Source organism: Tupaia chinensis, unplaced genomic scaffold (assembly GCF_000334495.1).
Source record: "Tupaia chinensis unplaced genomic scaffold, TupChi_1.0 Scaffold139513_1, whole genome shotgun sequence".
In the NCBI taxonomy this organism is placed as follows: Eukaryota; Metazoa; Chordata; class Mammalia; order Scandentia; family Tupaiidae; genus Tupaia; species Tupaia belangeri.
Window position 1 is genome coordinate 153,937 of NW_006199398.1, and position 19,163 is coordinate 173,099.

Genomic DNA, 19,163 nt, shown 5'->3' on the forward strand with positions numbered 1-19,163 from the left:
AGGAGAAGGGATTGCGGCATGACCATCCCCCCTGGGGGTGATTTCTCGCTTTCTGTCTCTAGGTCTCTCTCTGTCTGTCTGGCAAGCGCACACACCCTATAGCGGAAAAAAAAAAAAAAAAAGATGAATCAGTTAATACCTTGAGAAGAAAAATAGCTATTCAAAACGCCACTATTTATGGCATGTGGGGCTCTATTCACTAGCTTTCATTCACGTGAATCACAGATCACAAATTAAGATGTGTGCTACTTCATGCTTGATCAGGCTCGAAGTCTTTCTGTGTCTCGTGTGCTGAGACCTCGTAGTAAGAAGCTGACGTTGTGCCCTGCCAGCTGCTGTTCCCCATGCTTGCCAGGGTTTGTTCATTAGGGCGTGTTTTGTTAGCAATGCAAGCGCTTCTCAAATTTTGCAAATGATGCGAGTGAGGCACAGAGAGGTCAGGTAACTTTCCTGAAGACACAGTGAGTGGCTGTATTTCCTGAGATCCTTTAGGGTCCACGTTGGGATGGAACGCACGCTGCCCAAGTCGTTCTTCCCCTGACTTCACGGCAATCCTCCTACCACCACCACTGTGGTAGAGATGGTGTGGGGGTGTGGACGGGAGTTAAAGAACAACCACAGCAACGCTTTCTGTCTCTAGGTCTCTCTTTGTCTTTCTGGCAAGCGCACACACCCTATAGCGGAAAAAAAAAAAAAAAAAGATGAATCAGTTAATACCTTGAGAAGAAAAATAGCTATTCAAAACGCCACTATTTATGGCATGTGGGGCTCTATTCACTAGCTTTCATTCACGTGAATCACAGATCACAAATTAAGATGTGTGCTACTTCATGCTTGATCAGGCTCGAAGTCTTTCTGTGTCTCGTGTGCTGAGACCTCGTAGTAAGAAGCTGACGTTGTGCCCTGCCAGCTGCTGTTCCCCATGCTTGCCAGGGTTTGTTCATTAGGGCGTGTTTTGTTAGCAATGCAAGCGCTTCTCAAATTTTGCAAATGATGCGAGTGAGGCACAGAGAGGTCAGGTAACTTTCCTGAAGACACAGTGAGTGGCTGTATTTCCTGAGATCCTTTAGGGTCCACGTTGGGATGGAACGCACGCTGCCCAAGTCGTTCTTCCCCTGACTTCACGGCAATCCTCCTACCACCACCACTGTGGTAGAGATGGTGTGGGGGTGTGGACGGGAGTTAAAGAACAACCACAGCAAACCAGTCCTCACACCCCATCACGGTCCATTTCCTCTGGTCCTCTAGGATTTGTGATTAACTGCAGGCATTCCAAACTTACATGTGACCTTAATTATCAGATAAACCCTTAGATACTAATTAAGCAAAACATCAGGGATAACTTCCCAGCCAGAACAGAACAAGTTTTTACTCTCAATGTCTAGGGAGAAAAAGGAGAGTCCTTACAGAAAAGAGTGGAGAGGATGAGGTCAAGTTTAACCCAAGGGATAATTTTTAAATGAGCAGGAAGACTGAGACAGGGAGGTTTGTTGCCTAAAAGCTTTATCCCTGGAAGCAACTTCCACTGTATAAATACATGAGCTTGCTCTATTGCACTGAAATGTCTACGGCACCCCAGGGACCAAGGAGAACGCAAACCCAGGCCCTCATTGCTGGAGGAACCTCCAGGAGGCTCTGAGCCTCCCCAGCAGGCCCAGGATGATGGGAGGCAGACCCATCTAGACCATGAAGTTGCTCTCTATAGTGCTCAGAGAACAAGATCTGGGTAAGAGCAGGTCTCAGCAGCCCTATGGGTGTGATGGGCTGTCTTCCTACAACATGAACAGCCGTTTCCAGTGACCCCTCCCCAGCTAAGACCACTTCACAGACAGGAAAGCCGCTTTCTGAGCCCAGTTCTGTGAAGAAGCCGGGGGTCCTGGAGGTAAGTGAGCTGCTCTCAGCTCCACAGCAACTAGACGTCACTCAGGCTGGGGCACCAGCACCTGTGTGCGCTGGGACTAGGGGACGTGGGAGGAAGGACGACAGGCCTGTGGGTAATGGCCATGTGTTATGCTGCATGTATAAAATCACAGACTTTTAGCCTGAAAAGAAGGTAAAACCAGAGCAGTTCCCTGGCCTGCAGGCCGACACGCTGCCTGATACGCATCTGAGTGAAGGCTACCCTGAGTGTTGGGTCCCCATACCTCTTCTCACTGCCGCCCATATTCTGATGGAGCCCAATCTGTCGCAGGAGCAATATTGACCGATGTGGCCACGAGAAGAGAAGGACAGATCAAGTACAGCCACACGGCGCAGCCCCCAACAGGCCTCAGGTGAATTTAGCAACTGAAATGCTCAGACTGTAGGAAAGGGTGAAGTGTGTGTGAGGGAGCAGGATGGCTGGGGGCCGCCCTGTCTTGGCTGCGACTGAGGGTGTCACCGAGGCCTCTTGTCCTGTCTTCTTTCTCCCTTCTAGCCATCGCTGTTGGTTCCAGCTCCTTCCCCTTCTGCTTTCTCCTCCGCATCATCACTAGGAGCAGCAGTGATGGGACCAAGGACTGTGCCCTCTGGGCAAGGAGTTGCTTGAGGGGTGAGGCCTTTAGGTTTGCTGGGAAAACCAGCTTTGTGGCTGAACCTCATCGCTCATCTGTGACTGGCACAACGTGTAAAACAGATTCTTGTTTTTAAAGACGTTATAACCTTCACCCAAAATTTTAAAGTAACACATTGGAAACGATTAACAAACAGCATAGAACATCTTGAAGTTTTCCATTAGGCAAGTTCTTAAATATGCTCATTTTCCAGGGTGTCTGACATTCTCTGCTTTTAGGAGTCAGCGGTCATGACACCTGGGCACTTGTGAGGAGGGGACTGCCCAGCTGTGCGAGTGGCCAGCCCCACATTCGCACCTGCACTCTAGCCGGAGCGGGTGCGCACTCGGAGTCTTTATAGCCCTGTTCTTTCCGGGTTGAGACGGGACCTGAGGCAGTGCACATGCAGCCCCAGTGAGGGCTGAGTATGTCACTTCTCCTCTCAATGTTTGTTAGGATTCTTGTTAATCTTTAAAATGAAAGCTTTATTTAAAAATTAAAAAAAAAAGAAAACTATACTTCAGACCACTTGTGAGGATTTGGCTGTTAATGCCCCTAAGGCCCATTTGTCCTATGAGAGCGTAAGGGAGACCACCAGTAATGACAAAATTCCAGTGCGGTTTGTAAATGGAGTGGGAGGGAGGTGCGGTCAGATCAGGAATGACGTGAGGAGGGGGTTGCTGACGACGCCTCTCCAGCAGGACGGTGTGCAATTCCACGTGTCCGGGCACAGTGCACAGAGCCCAGGGGCGGACCTGAGTGTGGGCTGTGCGGAGGAGGCTGCCCTGGGAGAGGGGACTGAGAAAGCACAAGTGGACAATGTGAAGGCTCTCCTCACGTGCCGACCACTTCCTGTTTACTCTAATCAGAACCTCCAGGAGGAAGACGCCCTTAGACCAGGCAGGAAATGCAAACCAGGGAGGGAAAAGCATTTTTTTCTCTTTTCATGATGAGAGATCCCGCTTGTTTGTTTTTATTTTACTAAAGAAGAGAGAGAGAAAGAAACGGAAGGAAAGTGAGAGAGGGAGAGGGGAGGGAGAGAGGAGCAGAGGGTCTGGTGTGTCAGGACCCTCCTGCTCCACTTGCCAGGAAGCTGGGACACAGACACGCACACCTGGGGCTGCATGCTCAGGCCTCCCCTGCAACTCCAGCCTGCCAAGCAGTGGCACTACTTGTGTGCCACCCCGCAGGACAAAAAGTCCCTGTTAACGCCAATTAAGAAACTACTGTCATCCTTAAACCTTGTTCGCAAGACTCAAGCTCTTGCAGTGTAATCCTAGTTGCAGCTTTGGCAGCTAAAGAGGACCTTGACCTGGTTACCTAGCTCGTGGTCATTTCAGGCTGAATTTTAAATTAAAGCGACCCGTTGGGCTAACGAGAAATAAAATTTCACAGCCTAGTCTCTGTCTGTCCATCTCACGAGCTGTTTTCTGGACTTTCCATTTAGTGCTGCGATTCTGATTTTCCTTTCGTTGTGAAATAGGTGAAACATGTTTTCTCACACCTCAAAGGAATCGCAGTAGCACACACCAGGAATAAGAGCCACGGATACGGTGACACTGCTGTACGTGTTCCTCATAAGCGTCAAACGTCATGCAGGGAACGGCGTGTACCACCAGGGCAGTTTCCACAGACCAGACTGCCAGCAGGCATGATCTAACCACGATCTAACCATGATCTAACCACGATCTAACCCTGTTGCTACAACACCCTGTAGCGACTGCTAATGAAGAGGAATGTGATGGTTCTCAGAAAAAACTGCAAGGGATTCAGCCAGAGAATGGTACAGTCTCTACCCTCAGCTGTGTCCATGGAAATGACCAAGACTCTGTAGAATATAATTGAAGCTATTTATCCTGGGAAAGTACAAAGGCATTTTCCGAGGTGTTTAGATGCAGCGGTTCTTTTTACTTTAGTGAAAGGACCAGGCAACCAAGATGAAGTTGCTAATCAGTGTAAGGAGTTGATGCATTGGCCTGGCCCCAAAGGCAGGACCTTGGAAACCAGAGCTTGGAAGTTACAGGTGGGTTTAAATTTTTTTTTTTTTTTTGGAAAGGTTTTTGCTATAGGGCACGTGTGCTCATCAGACCGACAGAGGGAGACAGAGAGACAGAAAGCGAGAAATCACCCCCCGGGGGGATGGCCATGCCGCAATCCCTTCTCCTCCAGTCTCCTCTTGGGATCTTGGGCACGCATGCACATGCGCCTGGCATGAGTTTAAGCCACCAGGTCCGGGACTCAAACCGCAGTCAACTACATGAGAGTCCAGTGACATAGCCATTATGCTAAGTGCTGGTCCCTAGGTGGATTTAAAATTTTAAGGGTTAATAATTGTCTGGAAAAAAAAAAAAAAGACTTAGAGTCAGCAAAAGAATGTCTGTGCTTTCCTTAAACAGAGATAAGAGCACTTTACTGACTACCATAAAATGCTATGTCAGGACCAGGAGGTGGGCATACCACACAACCCTGGGCGAAGGCAGCTTCTACAGAAAGATACATGTTTTAGGCATGACTTCCCCAGGCCCCTTAAAAAGTATCTTAGAATAGAAAAAGCAGTCAGAATTTTATCCTCAGCAGTAACTTTGTTTAAGGAAATGGGTTCTTATTTTACATAACCGGAACATGTAAAGGCATCTTTGTTAAGACCTGAGTCTTAGAAAGATTGCCCTCATGCATGTGAGTGATGAACCAGACAGGGGTGGGAGACAGAGAGCTCTGAGGGGCCCTCACTGGCGTCCGCCCAGACCATGTGTGCCCACATCCCAGATACTGTCTGTAGCACAAAGCCGCTGCCGACGTGGGTGAGGAACCACGTCACGAACTCTCAGTCAGAGCAACTGGTGGGAGTCACCATAAATTAAGAGGAAGGGGCTAGTTTGAGGTTGGGGAATGACTACCAGATTGAATTTGGGGTGCCTCAGTCAGGGATGTCCAAGGGTTTGAGTGTCAGTAAGGAACTAACACTGAAAACAGGTAAGGAAGGGCTCAGCCTGAATCAGTTGTGGCAGATGTGAAAATCACCGTGCCTGCCTGCAGAGGGAAGCTGTACCTTGAGAATACCTGTTTGGATAGTGGCAAGGTGAAAGGCCAAGGGAGGGCAGAGATTGGACCTCGATTAGAGCTTGAAGCGAAAAGGGCTGGAGAGAAGGCCAGCAGATGAGGGTGGGAAGTGCTGGACAGCACCCAGATTCACAGTAGAGTGGTGTGTGTGTGTGCGCGTGCGCGTGGTGCACTGCATTATAATTACGAAAAACTTGCATTAATCCCTCATCTCTCTATCTCAGGATTTGCCTTTGTCTCAGAAATTCACACTAATGTTCTTGTTTTCCATGTCACCAACTACTTTTCTGAAAAGCTAAGTACTGGAAAGAATAGCAGTTTTAACTGCTTTCAGCAGGGCATGGCTTTCAACCCTGACTTTGCCACTTGCTGCTAAATAATCTGGGGTAGACCAGTTGTCCTCTGAGCCACTCCACTCAATAACAAAATGAAGGTGAAAATATGGGTTGTTTGTACAATATAATGTACATTTATTAGAGCATTTGGCTAATAGTGTTTAATAACTTGTATTTGTTATTAAATATGTATTCTACATCCTTTTTTAATATTTCTGCAAAATCTTTCTTTTTCAGTTTAGATTCTAAAAAGAAACTTTGGAATAAAAAAATCTAAGAAAAGGATGTGGTGTGGTAGTTAAGGTGGTGGAGTCTCACACAGCTGAGCATGGTTCAAGTTCCAGACCTGGTGGCTTGAAAATCACAACATATAAATAGAGAAATAAATAAATAAATGTTAAAATAAAAAGTCTGAGAAAAAAGAAATGTCACAATTCCTTTACTCTGATAAAGTAGGCTTTAAAAATGTGCTAATCTGACTTTGTTCTGCTGAAGTGCTCTGTGTCAAAACTAGGATATTGAGCTCATTAGAGATAAACTTGAAGCTTATTTCATATATATTTTGATAAAATTGTGAGAGAAAATGCAATAATTGAATGTCTCACAAGACTGTTGGTAACCTGATAGCAAAGAGTATGCTGTTTCAAAACTACAGAAAGAGCAAATAATGTTTTTACCTTTTTATACTTTTAAAATTTAGGATTTGTATTGCTTTAGAGCCAACAATATAGCTCTTAGACTATCAGCTGAGGGGCGATGTTTGCTGCGACATCGGGATTGAACAGATTTCCATTAGTTTTATAGTCTATGCATAAGGCACCAAATCAAGAACTAAAAACGAACCCTTCATATAATATCTGTGGGGCTTCATTTGTCCCTAATCCTGTCATGGAGCATGGCACCCCACTCTGGCTGTTGAAGTTGTACAGGACCTGAGAGAGTGTGGGAGGTTAGTAACAGGCCAAAGGGGCTCAGGGAGAAGCCCTTGTGAATCCACTGGTCCAACCTAGTATTTTCTTTCTTTTTTTCTTCTTTTTTTTCAGGTTTTTGACAGAGGGCACATGTGCTCACCAGAGAAAGACTGAGAAACAGAGAGAGAGGAGATGAGAAATCATCCCCCAGGGGGATGGCCATACCACAATCTCTTCTTTTCCATTCTCCTCTCTGGGTCTTGAGCATGATTTTTGAGTCCAGGATTCTAACCACAGTTGGCCATGTGGGAGTCAAGCACCTTAACCAGCAGGCCACCTGCAGGCCCCAATAACCCAGTGCTTTCTAACAGCAACAGCAATGGTGTCCAGAAATCAAGCTGTTCCATCACTGGGCTGTGACAGCTGCTTGGTCAAGAAGTTATCTTTGAAATTCATCACTCAAACTGTCTGATAACGTTAGCTCTAGAGGAAGCTTGATCTTTCAGTGGACAACCTTAGGGGCTATTTTATTTTTTGTTTTGTTTTGTTTGTTTTTTAGTTTAGTGATTTGTTTTTCTCATGAAAGAGAGGAAACAGAGAGTGCAAGGCAAAGAGAGAATAGAGAGTTGTTCTCAGCAGAGCCTCCATGCCACTGTCCACCCCCAGCCTCAGTCAGCCTGGATTACGGGCACAGACCCACGTCTAGCATGAATAGCAAAGCTGGGGGAGAGTAGGGTGAGAGGCAGAGGGGTCAGCACGAAGAAGGCCACCAGCACAGCCAGCGTGGCATCGTTAACAGCTGTGTCAGCACATGACAGCTTGATCATGGCCGGCACCTCGCAAAAAATGTCGGACCCACCTGGGACCTTCTGTACCTCATATCTCTGTCATACAGTATGTTTTCACATACTCTGCATCCTTTTTCAGCCCCAAGACCATGCAGTTGAAGCAATGATTCTATCCCCATTTGACAGGTGCAGAAATTAAAGCTCAGAAAGATTAAATGGCTTTGTTAAGTCTCTGACGCTGGAGGGAGAGGAAAGATGCCCATAGGAGGTCTTCTAGAAGTTCGTGAAAAGTGAGTGTCATGAAAATACTATGCATTATGCATGCATTCTTATTTTTTGCAACAAAATAAACTTGTACTTTAATTTTGCAGTTAACAAGTTCTAAGAACTTTTCATCTCTCATACACTGCTGTTCTGGTCCCTCCACAACCCAGTGTTTCTTCAGAAAGGCAGATAGGGTGTGTCCTGTGTGAAAAATAAAAGTAGATGCAGAAAGAAGAAAAATGATCAGTTTCTTCTCAGAAGTGTTTATTCCAACTTTCTCAACTCTTTACAGGCACCAGAAGATGCCTCAACATGAGCTGTAATAACCGGAGCTTCTTGGGTGACCTCCCTGAAGACTTCATCCTGCTGGGTGTTTCTGACAGGCCGTGGCTGGAACTCCCTCTCTTTGTGGTCCTCCTGGTGTCCTACATTCTGGCCATGGTGGGGAACCTCTCCATCATCCTGGTGTGCCGGCTGGACCCCCAGCTCCACAGCCCCATGTACGTGTTCCTCGGCCACCTGTCCTTCCTGGACCTCTGCTACACCACCACCACAGTGCCGCAGATGCTGGCCAACATGGGCAGCTCCAGGAAGACCATCAGCTATGGCGGCTGCACAGTGCAGTACGCGGTTTTCCACTGGCTGGGATGTACTGAGTGCGTTGTCTTGGCGGCCATGGCCCTGGACCGCTACGTGGCCATCTGTGAGCCCCTTCGGTATGCTGTTATTATGAACCGCCCCCTGTGCCAGCATCTCGTGGCTACAGCCTGGCTCAGTGGTTTCGGCAACTCCCTCGTCCAGGTTGCCCTGACAGTGCAGCTGCCTTTCTGTGGGCGGCAGGTACTGAACAACTTTTTTTGCGAGGTGCCGGCCATGATCAAGCTGTCATGTGCTGACACAGCTGTTAACGATGCCACGCTGGCTGTGCTGGTGGCCTTCTTCGTGCTGATCCCTCTGGCTCTCATCCTACTGTCCTATGGCTTTATCGCCCGTGCAGTGGTCAGAATTCAGTCCTCCAAGGGGCGGCGCAAGGCCTTTGGAACCTGCTCCTCCCACCTGGTGGTAGTCTCCCTCTTCTACCTGCCAGCCATCTACATGTACCTGCAGCCCCCTTCCAGCTACTCCCAAGAGCAGGGCAAATTTATCTCCCTTTTCTATTCCATAATCACCCCCACCCTCAATCCTTTTATCTACACCCTGAGGAATAAGGACGTGAAGGGAGCCCTGAGAAGATTTCTGGCAAGGGTCTGCAGACTCTGAAGATGATGAAGATCTGAGACGTAGCTATCGCTGTTGACTAAAGTGCTCTGGGAACGTGTGTTGTGTGCTCAGAGCACTGTCCATGTAAGGAGTTAATAACCAAACAGTACGGACTTTGAGAGATTTGGGAGACTCAAAAATCCCATCCTGGGCCAGTTCCAAAGCAGGTTGAGCCCTGTGCATAGGGGATTGAGTCCCACATGGCTACCCAAGTTTAAGTTCTGACCCCTGTAGGCACATGTGAGTGCATGCCCAAACTTCATAAAGGATTGCGGCGTGCCTTTGCCAGTTTAAGGAAGGGTGTTTCTCTCTCTCTTTGGTGAATGGTCACACTCTCAATTAAAACAAAAAATCCCTACCCATCATATCTCACTTCCTGTATGGCCATAGTGTGTTCAATCTCACATCTACAAATTATGTCAGCTCTAAAAGTGTAATTCTAAAAGGCTAGTTTTTTTTCAAGGATTCTTTAAACAGACTTGGCATTCAGTATTTGTTGAATTATTTAATTTCTAATTTCCTGGTCCTTTTCCATTTCTGCCTTCCTGTATTTCTTCTGTTTTCCTCCCATTTGACTCTTTCCAAGCTTATTTTCCATTACTCCTAAGCATACATAATATGAAACTGAAATATAATCTTAATTACTGTAAATATATCATTTTCTCCATAGATTTAAGTTTCCATACATTTTATATGACTTTTTCAAAATATTCTAAAAATAAATGTTCCAGAAATAAATATTCTTCCTGTTATCTTAAAGGGTTTGTTTTGTATGATTCAAAATTCTTTCTATAAAAAGTTTTCCCACCACCAACTGGAAACAGGTACAAACCTGTTTGTGGTAGATGTGTAAGACTCTACATTAAGTTCTAGTGGTCCAAATAAAAACAGCATACCTTCTTATCATATATATATATATATGATAAGATGTATATGATATGTATATATATACATATATATATATATATACACACACACAGACATATAGGTTTATATACATTTAAGTTGAGAATATGAACTATAAACATGATCAGAGTTAAGAACAATAAAGTTATAAATAATGGTTAGAGCTAACACAAAGCTAAAGGATTAAAACTAAACATGAAAAAATAATCATAATAAAGACTGTTTCAAATACCAAAACCACAGAGGTGTTCCCACCAACTGCTGCAGAACAGTCCTGGATGGCAGCCTGGAGCCCTTGTAACCACATTATTGAGCACGAAGTTTAGGAACCTTTATTAGTAGCATAGGTTCCAGTTACAATTTGGAAAGAGCAATGTGACATGGATCCAAAAAAAAGGTAATTCATAAGGGCCATGGGCTAGCCATGACACAGTGAGAATACTAAGGACTATCTCTCCAAACAGATGTGCCAGTTCGAAGACAGTGCCAAACCCTAGTCTATCCAGTGCAGTGAGGTGGGGACTCATTTCCCTCCACTAAGTGAGGGCTGGTCATTTTTTTTTCTTTTTTGGTAGAGGTTTTGCTATAGGGCACGTGTGCTCGCTAGAAAGACAGAGAGAGACAGAGAGACAGAAAGCAAGAAATCACCCCCCCCCAGGGGGGGATGGCCATGCCACAATCCCTTCTCCTCCATTCTCCTCTTGGGATCTTGGGCACGCACACACATGCACCCGACGTGAGTTTAAGCCTCCAGGTCCGGGACTCGAACCACGGTCGACTACATGGGAGTCCAGCGACATAGCCATTACGCCAACAGCTAGTCACAAGGACTGGTCTTAATGACTTGCATGGTCACTAACATACAGTGCAGTAATGTTCAGGATCTTCCAAGGAAGAGTCATGAGAAACCTGGCAACTTCCACTTAGCACTCTCTCTGGGATCCCTGAGTTCAACACGGAGGTACTGTCACCATAGTGCCATGGGAAGCAGGTGTCCAACAAGTTCTAAAGACTGTAGTTAATAATAATGTACATTTGAAAAATGCTAAGAAAAAAAGATCTTAAATGCTCTCATCAAAAAAAAAAGAAAAAGAAAAGTATGTGAGGTAATAATATATGTTAGATTGATTTAATCATTTCATAATGTTTACCTATACAAAAACGTTATTTTGGACACCAAAAATACATTCAATTTTCATTGATTATAACTGGGTTATCACCTGTTGAAGATAACTTCATAGTATTGTCAACTGGGCTGGTGAGAAATGTATACGTATTGGAATATTTACTTTCAAGCTAAGTAACATGTGATTGAATGTATAAAAGAAATTGAAATTTAAAAATTTTTAAAAATAACTTGATAAAGTTGAAAAGAAATCACATTCTTCCTTCCCCCAAAAAAGAAAAAAATATATCCTAAATATATTGTTAAGTGGGGAATATAAGTTACACAACAGTACACATAGCTTTTCTCTTCTTTCTTTTCTTTCTTTCTTTCTTTCTTTCTTTCTTTCTTTCTTTCTTCCTTTATTCCTTTCTTCCTTTCTTCCTTTCTTTTTAAAAGTTTTTACAATAGAACATGTGTACTCACTGGAAAGAGATGGAGAGAAAGACAGAGAGAGAGAGAGAAAGGGAAAATGAGAAGTTACCCCCAGGGGGATAGTCATGCTGCAATCCCTACTCCTCCAGTCTTCTCTCGAGATTTTGGGCAGTGCACACTAATGCCCAGAGTGATTTTAAGCACCCAAGTCCAGGACTCAAAGCACAGATTTAGCCATGTAGGGTCCAGCCACCTTAACATCCATGCTCCCTACTGGCCCAACACAGTTTTCTTCTACTGGAATTTGTAAAAGTCGAATAAATTTAATTTTAAAAAGAATACACTCCTATTTATGATAGCTACAAGAAACAAATTAGGAAAAAAATAACTGTGGTGGTAAAAAGTCTGTATGCTGAAAATTATAAACTGCTGATGAAAACATTGAAGAAAGCACAAATAAACGGAAAGCAACCATGTGTTCATGAGTGGAAAGAATTACTATTGTTAAAACACCTATAATACCCAAAGTGATCTACAGATTCTATGTAATTTGTATCAAAATCCCAAAGACATTTCCTACAGAAATATAAAAAAAAAATCTAAAATTCATTTGGAAAAGCAATAGAAACCTAATAGCCCAGGAAATCTTTCCTGAGCAAAGAGAACAAAGATGGAACAATCACACCACCTGGCTTTAAGTTATATTACAAAGTTAGAATAATCAAAATAGCATGCTACTCTCATAAAAATAGACATATTGATCAAAGAAACATACTAGAAACCCTAGAAATAAACCTAAGCATTTATGGTCAATTTATGAAGATACTAAGAAGATACAAGGGGATAAGACAGTGTCTTTCATAAATGGTGTGGAGAAAACTGGATATCCACATTTCAGAGAATGAAATTGAATCCTTGCCTCACATAATATACAAAAATCAACTCAAGGAAAAAACTTAAATGTAAAGCTGGATACTGTAAAACTACTAGAAGAAAACAGGGGGAAAAATGACATCAATATGCCCAATGACTTTTGGGATTCAATCCAAAAGTATGAGCAAAAAAAGAAGAAGAATAGACAAATGGGGTTATATAAAACTGAAAATATTCTGCAAAGCAAAGGAAATGTTAACAGAATGAAGAGACAACTTATGGATTGAGAAAAACTATTTTGAATTTTCTTTCAGTTTTATGAGAGATACGATTAAAATAATTAAATTAAATTGTTAAAGATTTAAGAAACTGGCCTATAGCGTGACTACTGGTGACTTGCTAGTGGGTGTGTACTTTGATGAGGAGATGCAACAGTGACAAATCCATGGGCTGGTGTCACCAACATCCAGTCGGATCAGGGTCCAAAGCCCTACCATTATGTGCAATCTCATGTGAACTAATAAAAAAAAACTTAAATATGCAAACCTTTCAAACCTAAGATTACAGAAGTGAGACACAAAATCCAATAAGAAATATCCATTACCCATCAATTCCCTTCCCATGGAGTAGGAGCTCTTGTGAAGACCAAAAAGTTTGTGAAAAAACAGAATTAAATTATGAATTTAGGGCCAGTCCCATAGCCCTGGCTGAGGGCTAAGCCTGGCATAGGGGCAGAATCCCCATTTACACAAATGGTATCAAAACATGCATTTTCTATCCATCTAAGAATTAAGCTATGGGATATCAACACTGTTCCTGTTTCCCATCTGCATGGCTATGTGGTCATAACGTATTCAGAGAAGTTAGCCATGGGCAGGCACAGGCATCCTCTCATCCAAGGCCAGGGTTTAAAGAAGAAAAAGCTGAGTACCTACAAGGTGAAATGCCATTCTCAAGTTCCTACTGCCAATTGGTAACTGAGCTGAGGTTAGAACACGGGAATCTTTTTTGCTTTTATAAAACACAATGTTGTCAGTCATTTGTGTGTGTGTGTGTGTGTGTGTGTGTGTGTTTTGGCTTATTTGCCCTGGTAAGGGAGACAAAAGAAAAAAGAAAAACCTAAGGAGAAAACTTTCTCCCTTGAGGTTTTCTAGCTTACCATTTTCTTTAGGAAAATGTGCATGTTTGATCTTGTGTGTGTTCTTACACACACTGCGAAACCTGAAACAGAGGCTACCACCGGGACACGGCACGGAGGCAGAACAAGACTGGGTTCCGCAGATACAGATTGTCTTTGCTAAGCACACACGAAGTTTACAAATCAAATGCAAGATATTCCTTTCCCCAGGTCCCAAAGACTTTGTGAACATTTATTCTTTTAATGAGAAAAACACCATTACTGAATCCAAACACTTATTCAGGAGAAAGTGTAAGAATGAAAACCGGAAGACTCAAAAGATTGAAGGATTTGATGAACCTTATATATACTGAAGTGATTTGTAAACAGAAAAGTCTAATTTAAGAAGTTCAGCAGTGAGGTCCTTCATGGTACACGCCCAGGAGCTTCCAACTTCTAACAGCTCGAAGCATGCATTGTTGGGCCCCGAGGTGGGAGAACCTGCAGTAGAAGGCACTCTCCTGGAGGCTAATTTTGATCTGGGAAGCAGTCCCAGTGGTCTTATCAATCTCAGTACGTTAGGTCTTCCTGGAATACGCAGCAAATATCCAGGGCACGAGATGCCGTTATTGCTCCCTAATTCTGCACCCAAGATGCTAATAAAGGAAGTGGTCCAAGTACGGCCCCCCCCAGGCACTACAGCGTCCTAGAGGTAAGGCAATTGCTCTCCCGCTCAGGCTGTGACCAAGCCTGGGTTAAAATGCACCCCAGAAGATCCTAAGTGATGGGTTTGGGAACAGTGTGATTTGGTAGATTGAGGGTAGAAGTGAACAGATTCCAGGCAGAGAGGATAATATAAGCGAATCCAAGAAATATTTTATGCATTTTAAGGAAAGGATGCTTGAAGACAAGGCAGATCACCTGGTGAGAGGAGCAAGGACTCTCATTTGAAAGATAAATACCTGATCTGACCACGTTCAGCTGAATGGAAACTGGTAAGGGTACTCGTCTTTGTCACAGGTGATAAATTCTGACACGGGTTTGCATACTTCCGCCTGGACTTAGAGAGCAAGAGAAATAAAATGTCCTGCAAACCTCTGCTATTGTTTCAGACATCTATATTACTGACTCATTAGCTGGTGTAGGGGTGAAAGTTCATGATAACAGTGACTTTATCTCACAGCGTTATGAGTCTTGTGTTACTGTTTTATGTTTATTTTACATTAATTTCTCAGAATAAATAGTAAAGACGTTAAATGCACTGAGAATGAGCCCAGTGCTCCTGAAAATACTGGGTCTCAAGATTGGCTGATGTTTCCATGATGCCAAAGTTCTGACAATTCTTCTAAAGGTTAGCCCCTCTGCTTGCCATGCAGAATTTGTGGTCCACGAGGGGAGATTTCTCACGTCCAAGAAGAGACAGAGGGGAATTCCCAGAGGATGTCGCAGCTGCTGGGCTGTAACAGCTGGACCTAGAAAGACAGTATTCAGCCTGCCTCTGCCACTTGTGCTGTCACAGTTCCCTTCCCCTGCCCATCGTCTGCCTCAGCACACACCAGGGTCTAACGCCATGTTGTTACGTAATGGCAAACTCGGTACGCCAAGGGTGTGCACATTTGTTCGCCCAACAGTCCCTTGGGCAAAACATGGATGCTGGTAAGGAAAGACAAAAGAAAAAATAAGGTCCTTTAAATCTCTGAGCCTCAAGAACATGTAGGCTTGTGCAGTGTTCACTGGATTAATGTGAATGGCTGAAACTTAGCTTAAAAGGGGCCCAGAAGCTATGGAAATAAGGGTGTTTGAGAAACCTGCCAATCAGAAACAGCCCATGTCTAATTGGAGAGATTATACTACAGAACAGACATGCAGAGCATGAGCAGTGGGTGGCCCTGCTGAGCTCAGAGTGCCACAGCCAAGGTCTGCAGAGCAGTACTAGCCTGGAACCAAAAGGAGCCCATCTGTTCACAACTGTGGGAAGTCAGAGGGTATATATCAAATGAAAACACTTCCAGTAAGCTGTTCATGGACCATTCTGAGCTTACACCGCCTTAAAAGCAAATGAACAAGAACTCACATCTCATATCTCCCAGTGGAGATGTCCCTTATAAGTGCAGAGCAGTTATCAGTATTACTGTTAGCTTGAAGAAAAAAAAAAAACCTGGAGGGATGAGAGAATGTAGGTAATTGGGATTGAGGAAAATATTGCTGAGGAGTTAGGGAATGTACAAAGGATGGAAGGAGGTCACCCCCAAAAAAGTAACTTGCTTTGCAGCATCCCTGATAGAGGGGGCCCAGATGCCACCCCTCGCCCCTGTGTTCCCACGGCACCATGTTGTGCTAGTGCTTCCTGGATTCATCTCGAAGCCCTGAGTAGGAAATCTTATCAGAAGCCCTCATAGCCCTGAGGGTGCTGAAAAAGTTGATGACACGCACACCCCTGAGGAACAGCCTTGTTGGAGATGCACACATGGACCACTCAGGGCTGCAGAGGGAACAAGAAAGTCAGTTATATCAGCTGGGAAGTGAGAGAATGAAGTCATGAAAGTCAGCAGTAATTCCATTTATATCGATTGCATTACTGGGTATTATTAAAAAGTAAGAAAAGCAAGTTCTGCTCTCATGTCTGCATTGCAGAGAGTAAATCACTTTTAGAGGTGGAAATGTTCTGAGTGAGGCTGCAGATCAGTAACTATTTAGAACGCATTCCCTGTGCAAGTCACTCAGAGGGATACTGAAATGAATGAAATGAGATGCATTTCTCAGGGAGTTGAAAATCCAGGCACGAGCATTGCATCCTTCTTACTCAAAGGATCAGTCCAATCAGCACGTCCATTCCCCCATCCCAGATCCAGGCTCCCTGCATTCACGGACGCCTGAGAACCCAGTGTTGACACGAGCAGAGCTAGCCGGCATCCCCTCGGGTGTCAAACGCCAATGACTTGCCAGAGCTGCACCTCAGGATCGGGCAGAGCTCAGGTCCAGAGCGCAGTCCACTGGACAGCCAGACGTTGGCTACAGAGGAAAGATTTGTGATGGACAGAGCAGTAGTCTATTCCTAGATTTTTATCTTTAACTTAGCCCCTGCAGGTCTGACTCTCGGCAATAACAAAGCGCTGATGGTGACAAGCCCTGCGCCTGCGTGTGCTCTCACAGGGCTGCAGACCACCACGGGCACAGCCAGCGGGGCCATGGTGAGAGTGTATCTGATGTTCAACTCAGAGATTTGAGACTTAAAGACATATATTAGGAAAACCATAGCCAACCCCATCAAGTCGAGGGCCAAACGGGACAAGCATCTCTAGTAAATTAAAATGCTCCAGAGGAAGACCACCTGCCACAGGCGGGGAGCAGCTCAGCAGTGCTGGTGCCCCTCCTGTCCGGGCAAGCAGGGCAGGGCCACAGCGGGTCCATTCAGGCAGCGGCTCATGAAATCTTGGCAGCATCGCTCCTACTTGACAGAAATGTCACACGTGACCCAACGTAAGGTGAAGAATTCTGCTTCGTAGAAAGGAAGTGGACACGACTTGGGCTCAAAACAGAAGAAAAACTGGGTTTAGTTTTGGTTTTGTTTTGGGTGGAGGGAGCTGGAAAACAATGCTAACCTGAAGTCACTTAGGCACATGGGTAAGGTTAGCCTTGATTCTAGAGGAAAGGCTAGAAGAATCAAGTGATGTCACTACCCAAAGGACACCAAGAGTTGGTTTCGACAATTTTTTTCTTTTGAGAGGTTTTTGCTATACGGCACATGTGCTTGCCGGACAGAGAGAGAGAGACAGAGAGATAGAAAGCGAGAAATCACCCCCCGGGGGGATGGCCACACCACAATCCCTTCTCCTCCATTCTCCTCTCGGGATCTTGGGCACACACGTGCCCGGCGTGAGTTTAAGCCACTGGGTCTGGGACTCGAACCGTGGTCAACTACGTGGGAGTCCAGAGACATAGCCATTACACTAACTGCTGGTCCCGAGTTGGTTTCGACATTCTAAGCCATCTAAGAGTTTGCTGGACAGACCTGTGTCTACAGAAATGAGCAGGTGCCAATGTCTAAGAAGGACAGGTAGAAAGAAGATTAACAGTAAGTTTACAAAAAATAATAGATAATTTTGCAAAAAATCAAAACCCACTTCTCTCTGCCTCCTGTAGGTAGCATTTCCTCTGAGGTGCAACTCATCTCAGCTCCACGGTTACTGGATGGACACAGTCAATGACACTGTCCCAGATGGTTTCATCCTTCTGGGTTTCTCAGATAACCCCAAGCTGGAAAAGACCCTCTTTGTGGCTGTCATTATCTTTTACATGATCACACTCATGGGAAACATCATCATAATACTCCTGTCCCACACCGACCCTCACCTGCACACCCCCATGTACTTCTTCCTCACCCACCTCTCCTTCCTGGACCTCTGTTTCACCAGCAGCTGCATCCCCCAAATGCTGGTCAACCTCTGGGGCTCCGACAAGACCATCAGCTACCTGGGGTGTGCGGCTCAACTCTACATCTTCCTGGGACTGGGAGCTGCGGAGTGTGTGCTCCTGCTCGTCATGGCCTTTGACCGCTACGTGGCAGTGTGCCGACCTCTGCACTACGCGGCCATTATGCGCCCACACCTGTGTCACAGGTTGGCATGCCTGGTCTGGGCAAGTGGGATTTTTGGCACTTTGGTGCAGTCCCCCACCACCATGAAGCTGCCCTTCTGCCATCATCGCCAGGTAGATGATTTTGTCTGTGAGGTCCCTGCACTGATCCGCCTGGCCTGCGGAGACACGCGTGTGAATGAGCTCCAGATCTCGGTGGTCGGTGGCATCTTCCTGATGGGGCCACTTCTGCTCATCCTCGTCTCCTACTGCCGCATTGTCCAGGCAGTGGTGGCCATCCAGTCCCAGGAGGGGCAGATCAAGGCCTTACGCACCTGCTCTTCCCACCTGGTGGTCGTCTTCCTCTTCTACTGCAGTGTCACTGCAGTCTACATCAGGCCTCGGAGCCATTTTTCCCAGAAGGGAGGGAAATTCCTGACTCTTTTCTACACAGTGGTGACCCCCACTCTTAACCCTCTCATCTACACCTTGAGGAACAAAGATGTGCAGGGAGCTCTCAAGAGGCTCCTTGGAAAAGACAGAACAGCAGGTGGGTAATGGGGGGCTCAAACAGGGGGTGGTCAGCTCTTGCCCTGGTCAGTCACTCACAACATGACTAACCTGTGGTATGGCACACACAGGTGACTCAACTCTTGACACCACTGCTCAATGACAGTGGGTGGTCTAAAAGTAAAGTCTGACACGCCATTGGTGTTACTCTTAAGTTTAAATTCAGCCAGGAGCTTTTCTCTGGTCAGGCAACAGCTGGGGAATGGAAACCCTCCAGGTGCTCAAAAAAAAAAAAAAAAAAAAAATGCAGCAGACCCAATTCCTAGTCCTGGGAGGACAGAAAAGGACAAAGGTCAAACGTTGTTAAAACCACTGCCTGGAGAGGCAGCCCAGGAGCAGAAATGCTGAGACCCCCTGCTTCCCGGGAAGGCTGTGCTGATGTCACCACGGGGATGGTTCTGGTTTAGACATGCTGAGGGATCTTGATTTAAGT

At 45.3% G+C, this 19,163-nt stretch overlaps 2 protein-coding genes across 2 annotated transcripts; both read left to right on the top strand.

Moving 5' to 3' along the window:
- The first annotated feature begins 8,201 nt into the window (after positions 1-8,201).
- OR2B11 (olfactory receptor family 2 subfamily B member 11) lies at positions 8,202-9,368 on the top strand. The gene has a single exon (XM_027765734.1). It carries the CDS (start codon positions 8,202-8,204, stop codon positions 9,147-9,149), a length of 948 nt encoding a protein of 315 aa, XP_027621535.1. The 3' UTR covers positions 9,150-9,368.
- Positions 9,369-17,776: 8,408 nt separating this feature from the next.
- Positions 17,777-18,795, top strand: LOC102498582 (olfactory receptor 2H2-like). Its single transcript, XM_006162039.2, has one exon. The coding sequence runs from the start codon at positions 17,777-17,779 to the stop codon at positions 18,716-18,718; it is 942 nt and encodes a 313-aa protein (XP_006162101.1). The 3' UTR covers positions 18,719-18,795.
- The last annotated feature ends 368 nt before the right edge of the window (positions 18,796-19,163 follow it).

Coding starts and splice junctions, on each gene's coding strand:
- OR2B11 (XM_027765734.1), top strand. CDS start 8,202: ATGAGCTGTAATAACCGGAGCTTCTTGGGTGACCTCCCTGAAGACTTC.
- LOC102498582 (XM_006162039.2), top strand. CDS start 17,777: ATGGACACAGTCAATGACACTGTCCCAGATGGTTTCATCCTTCTGGGT.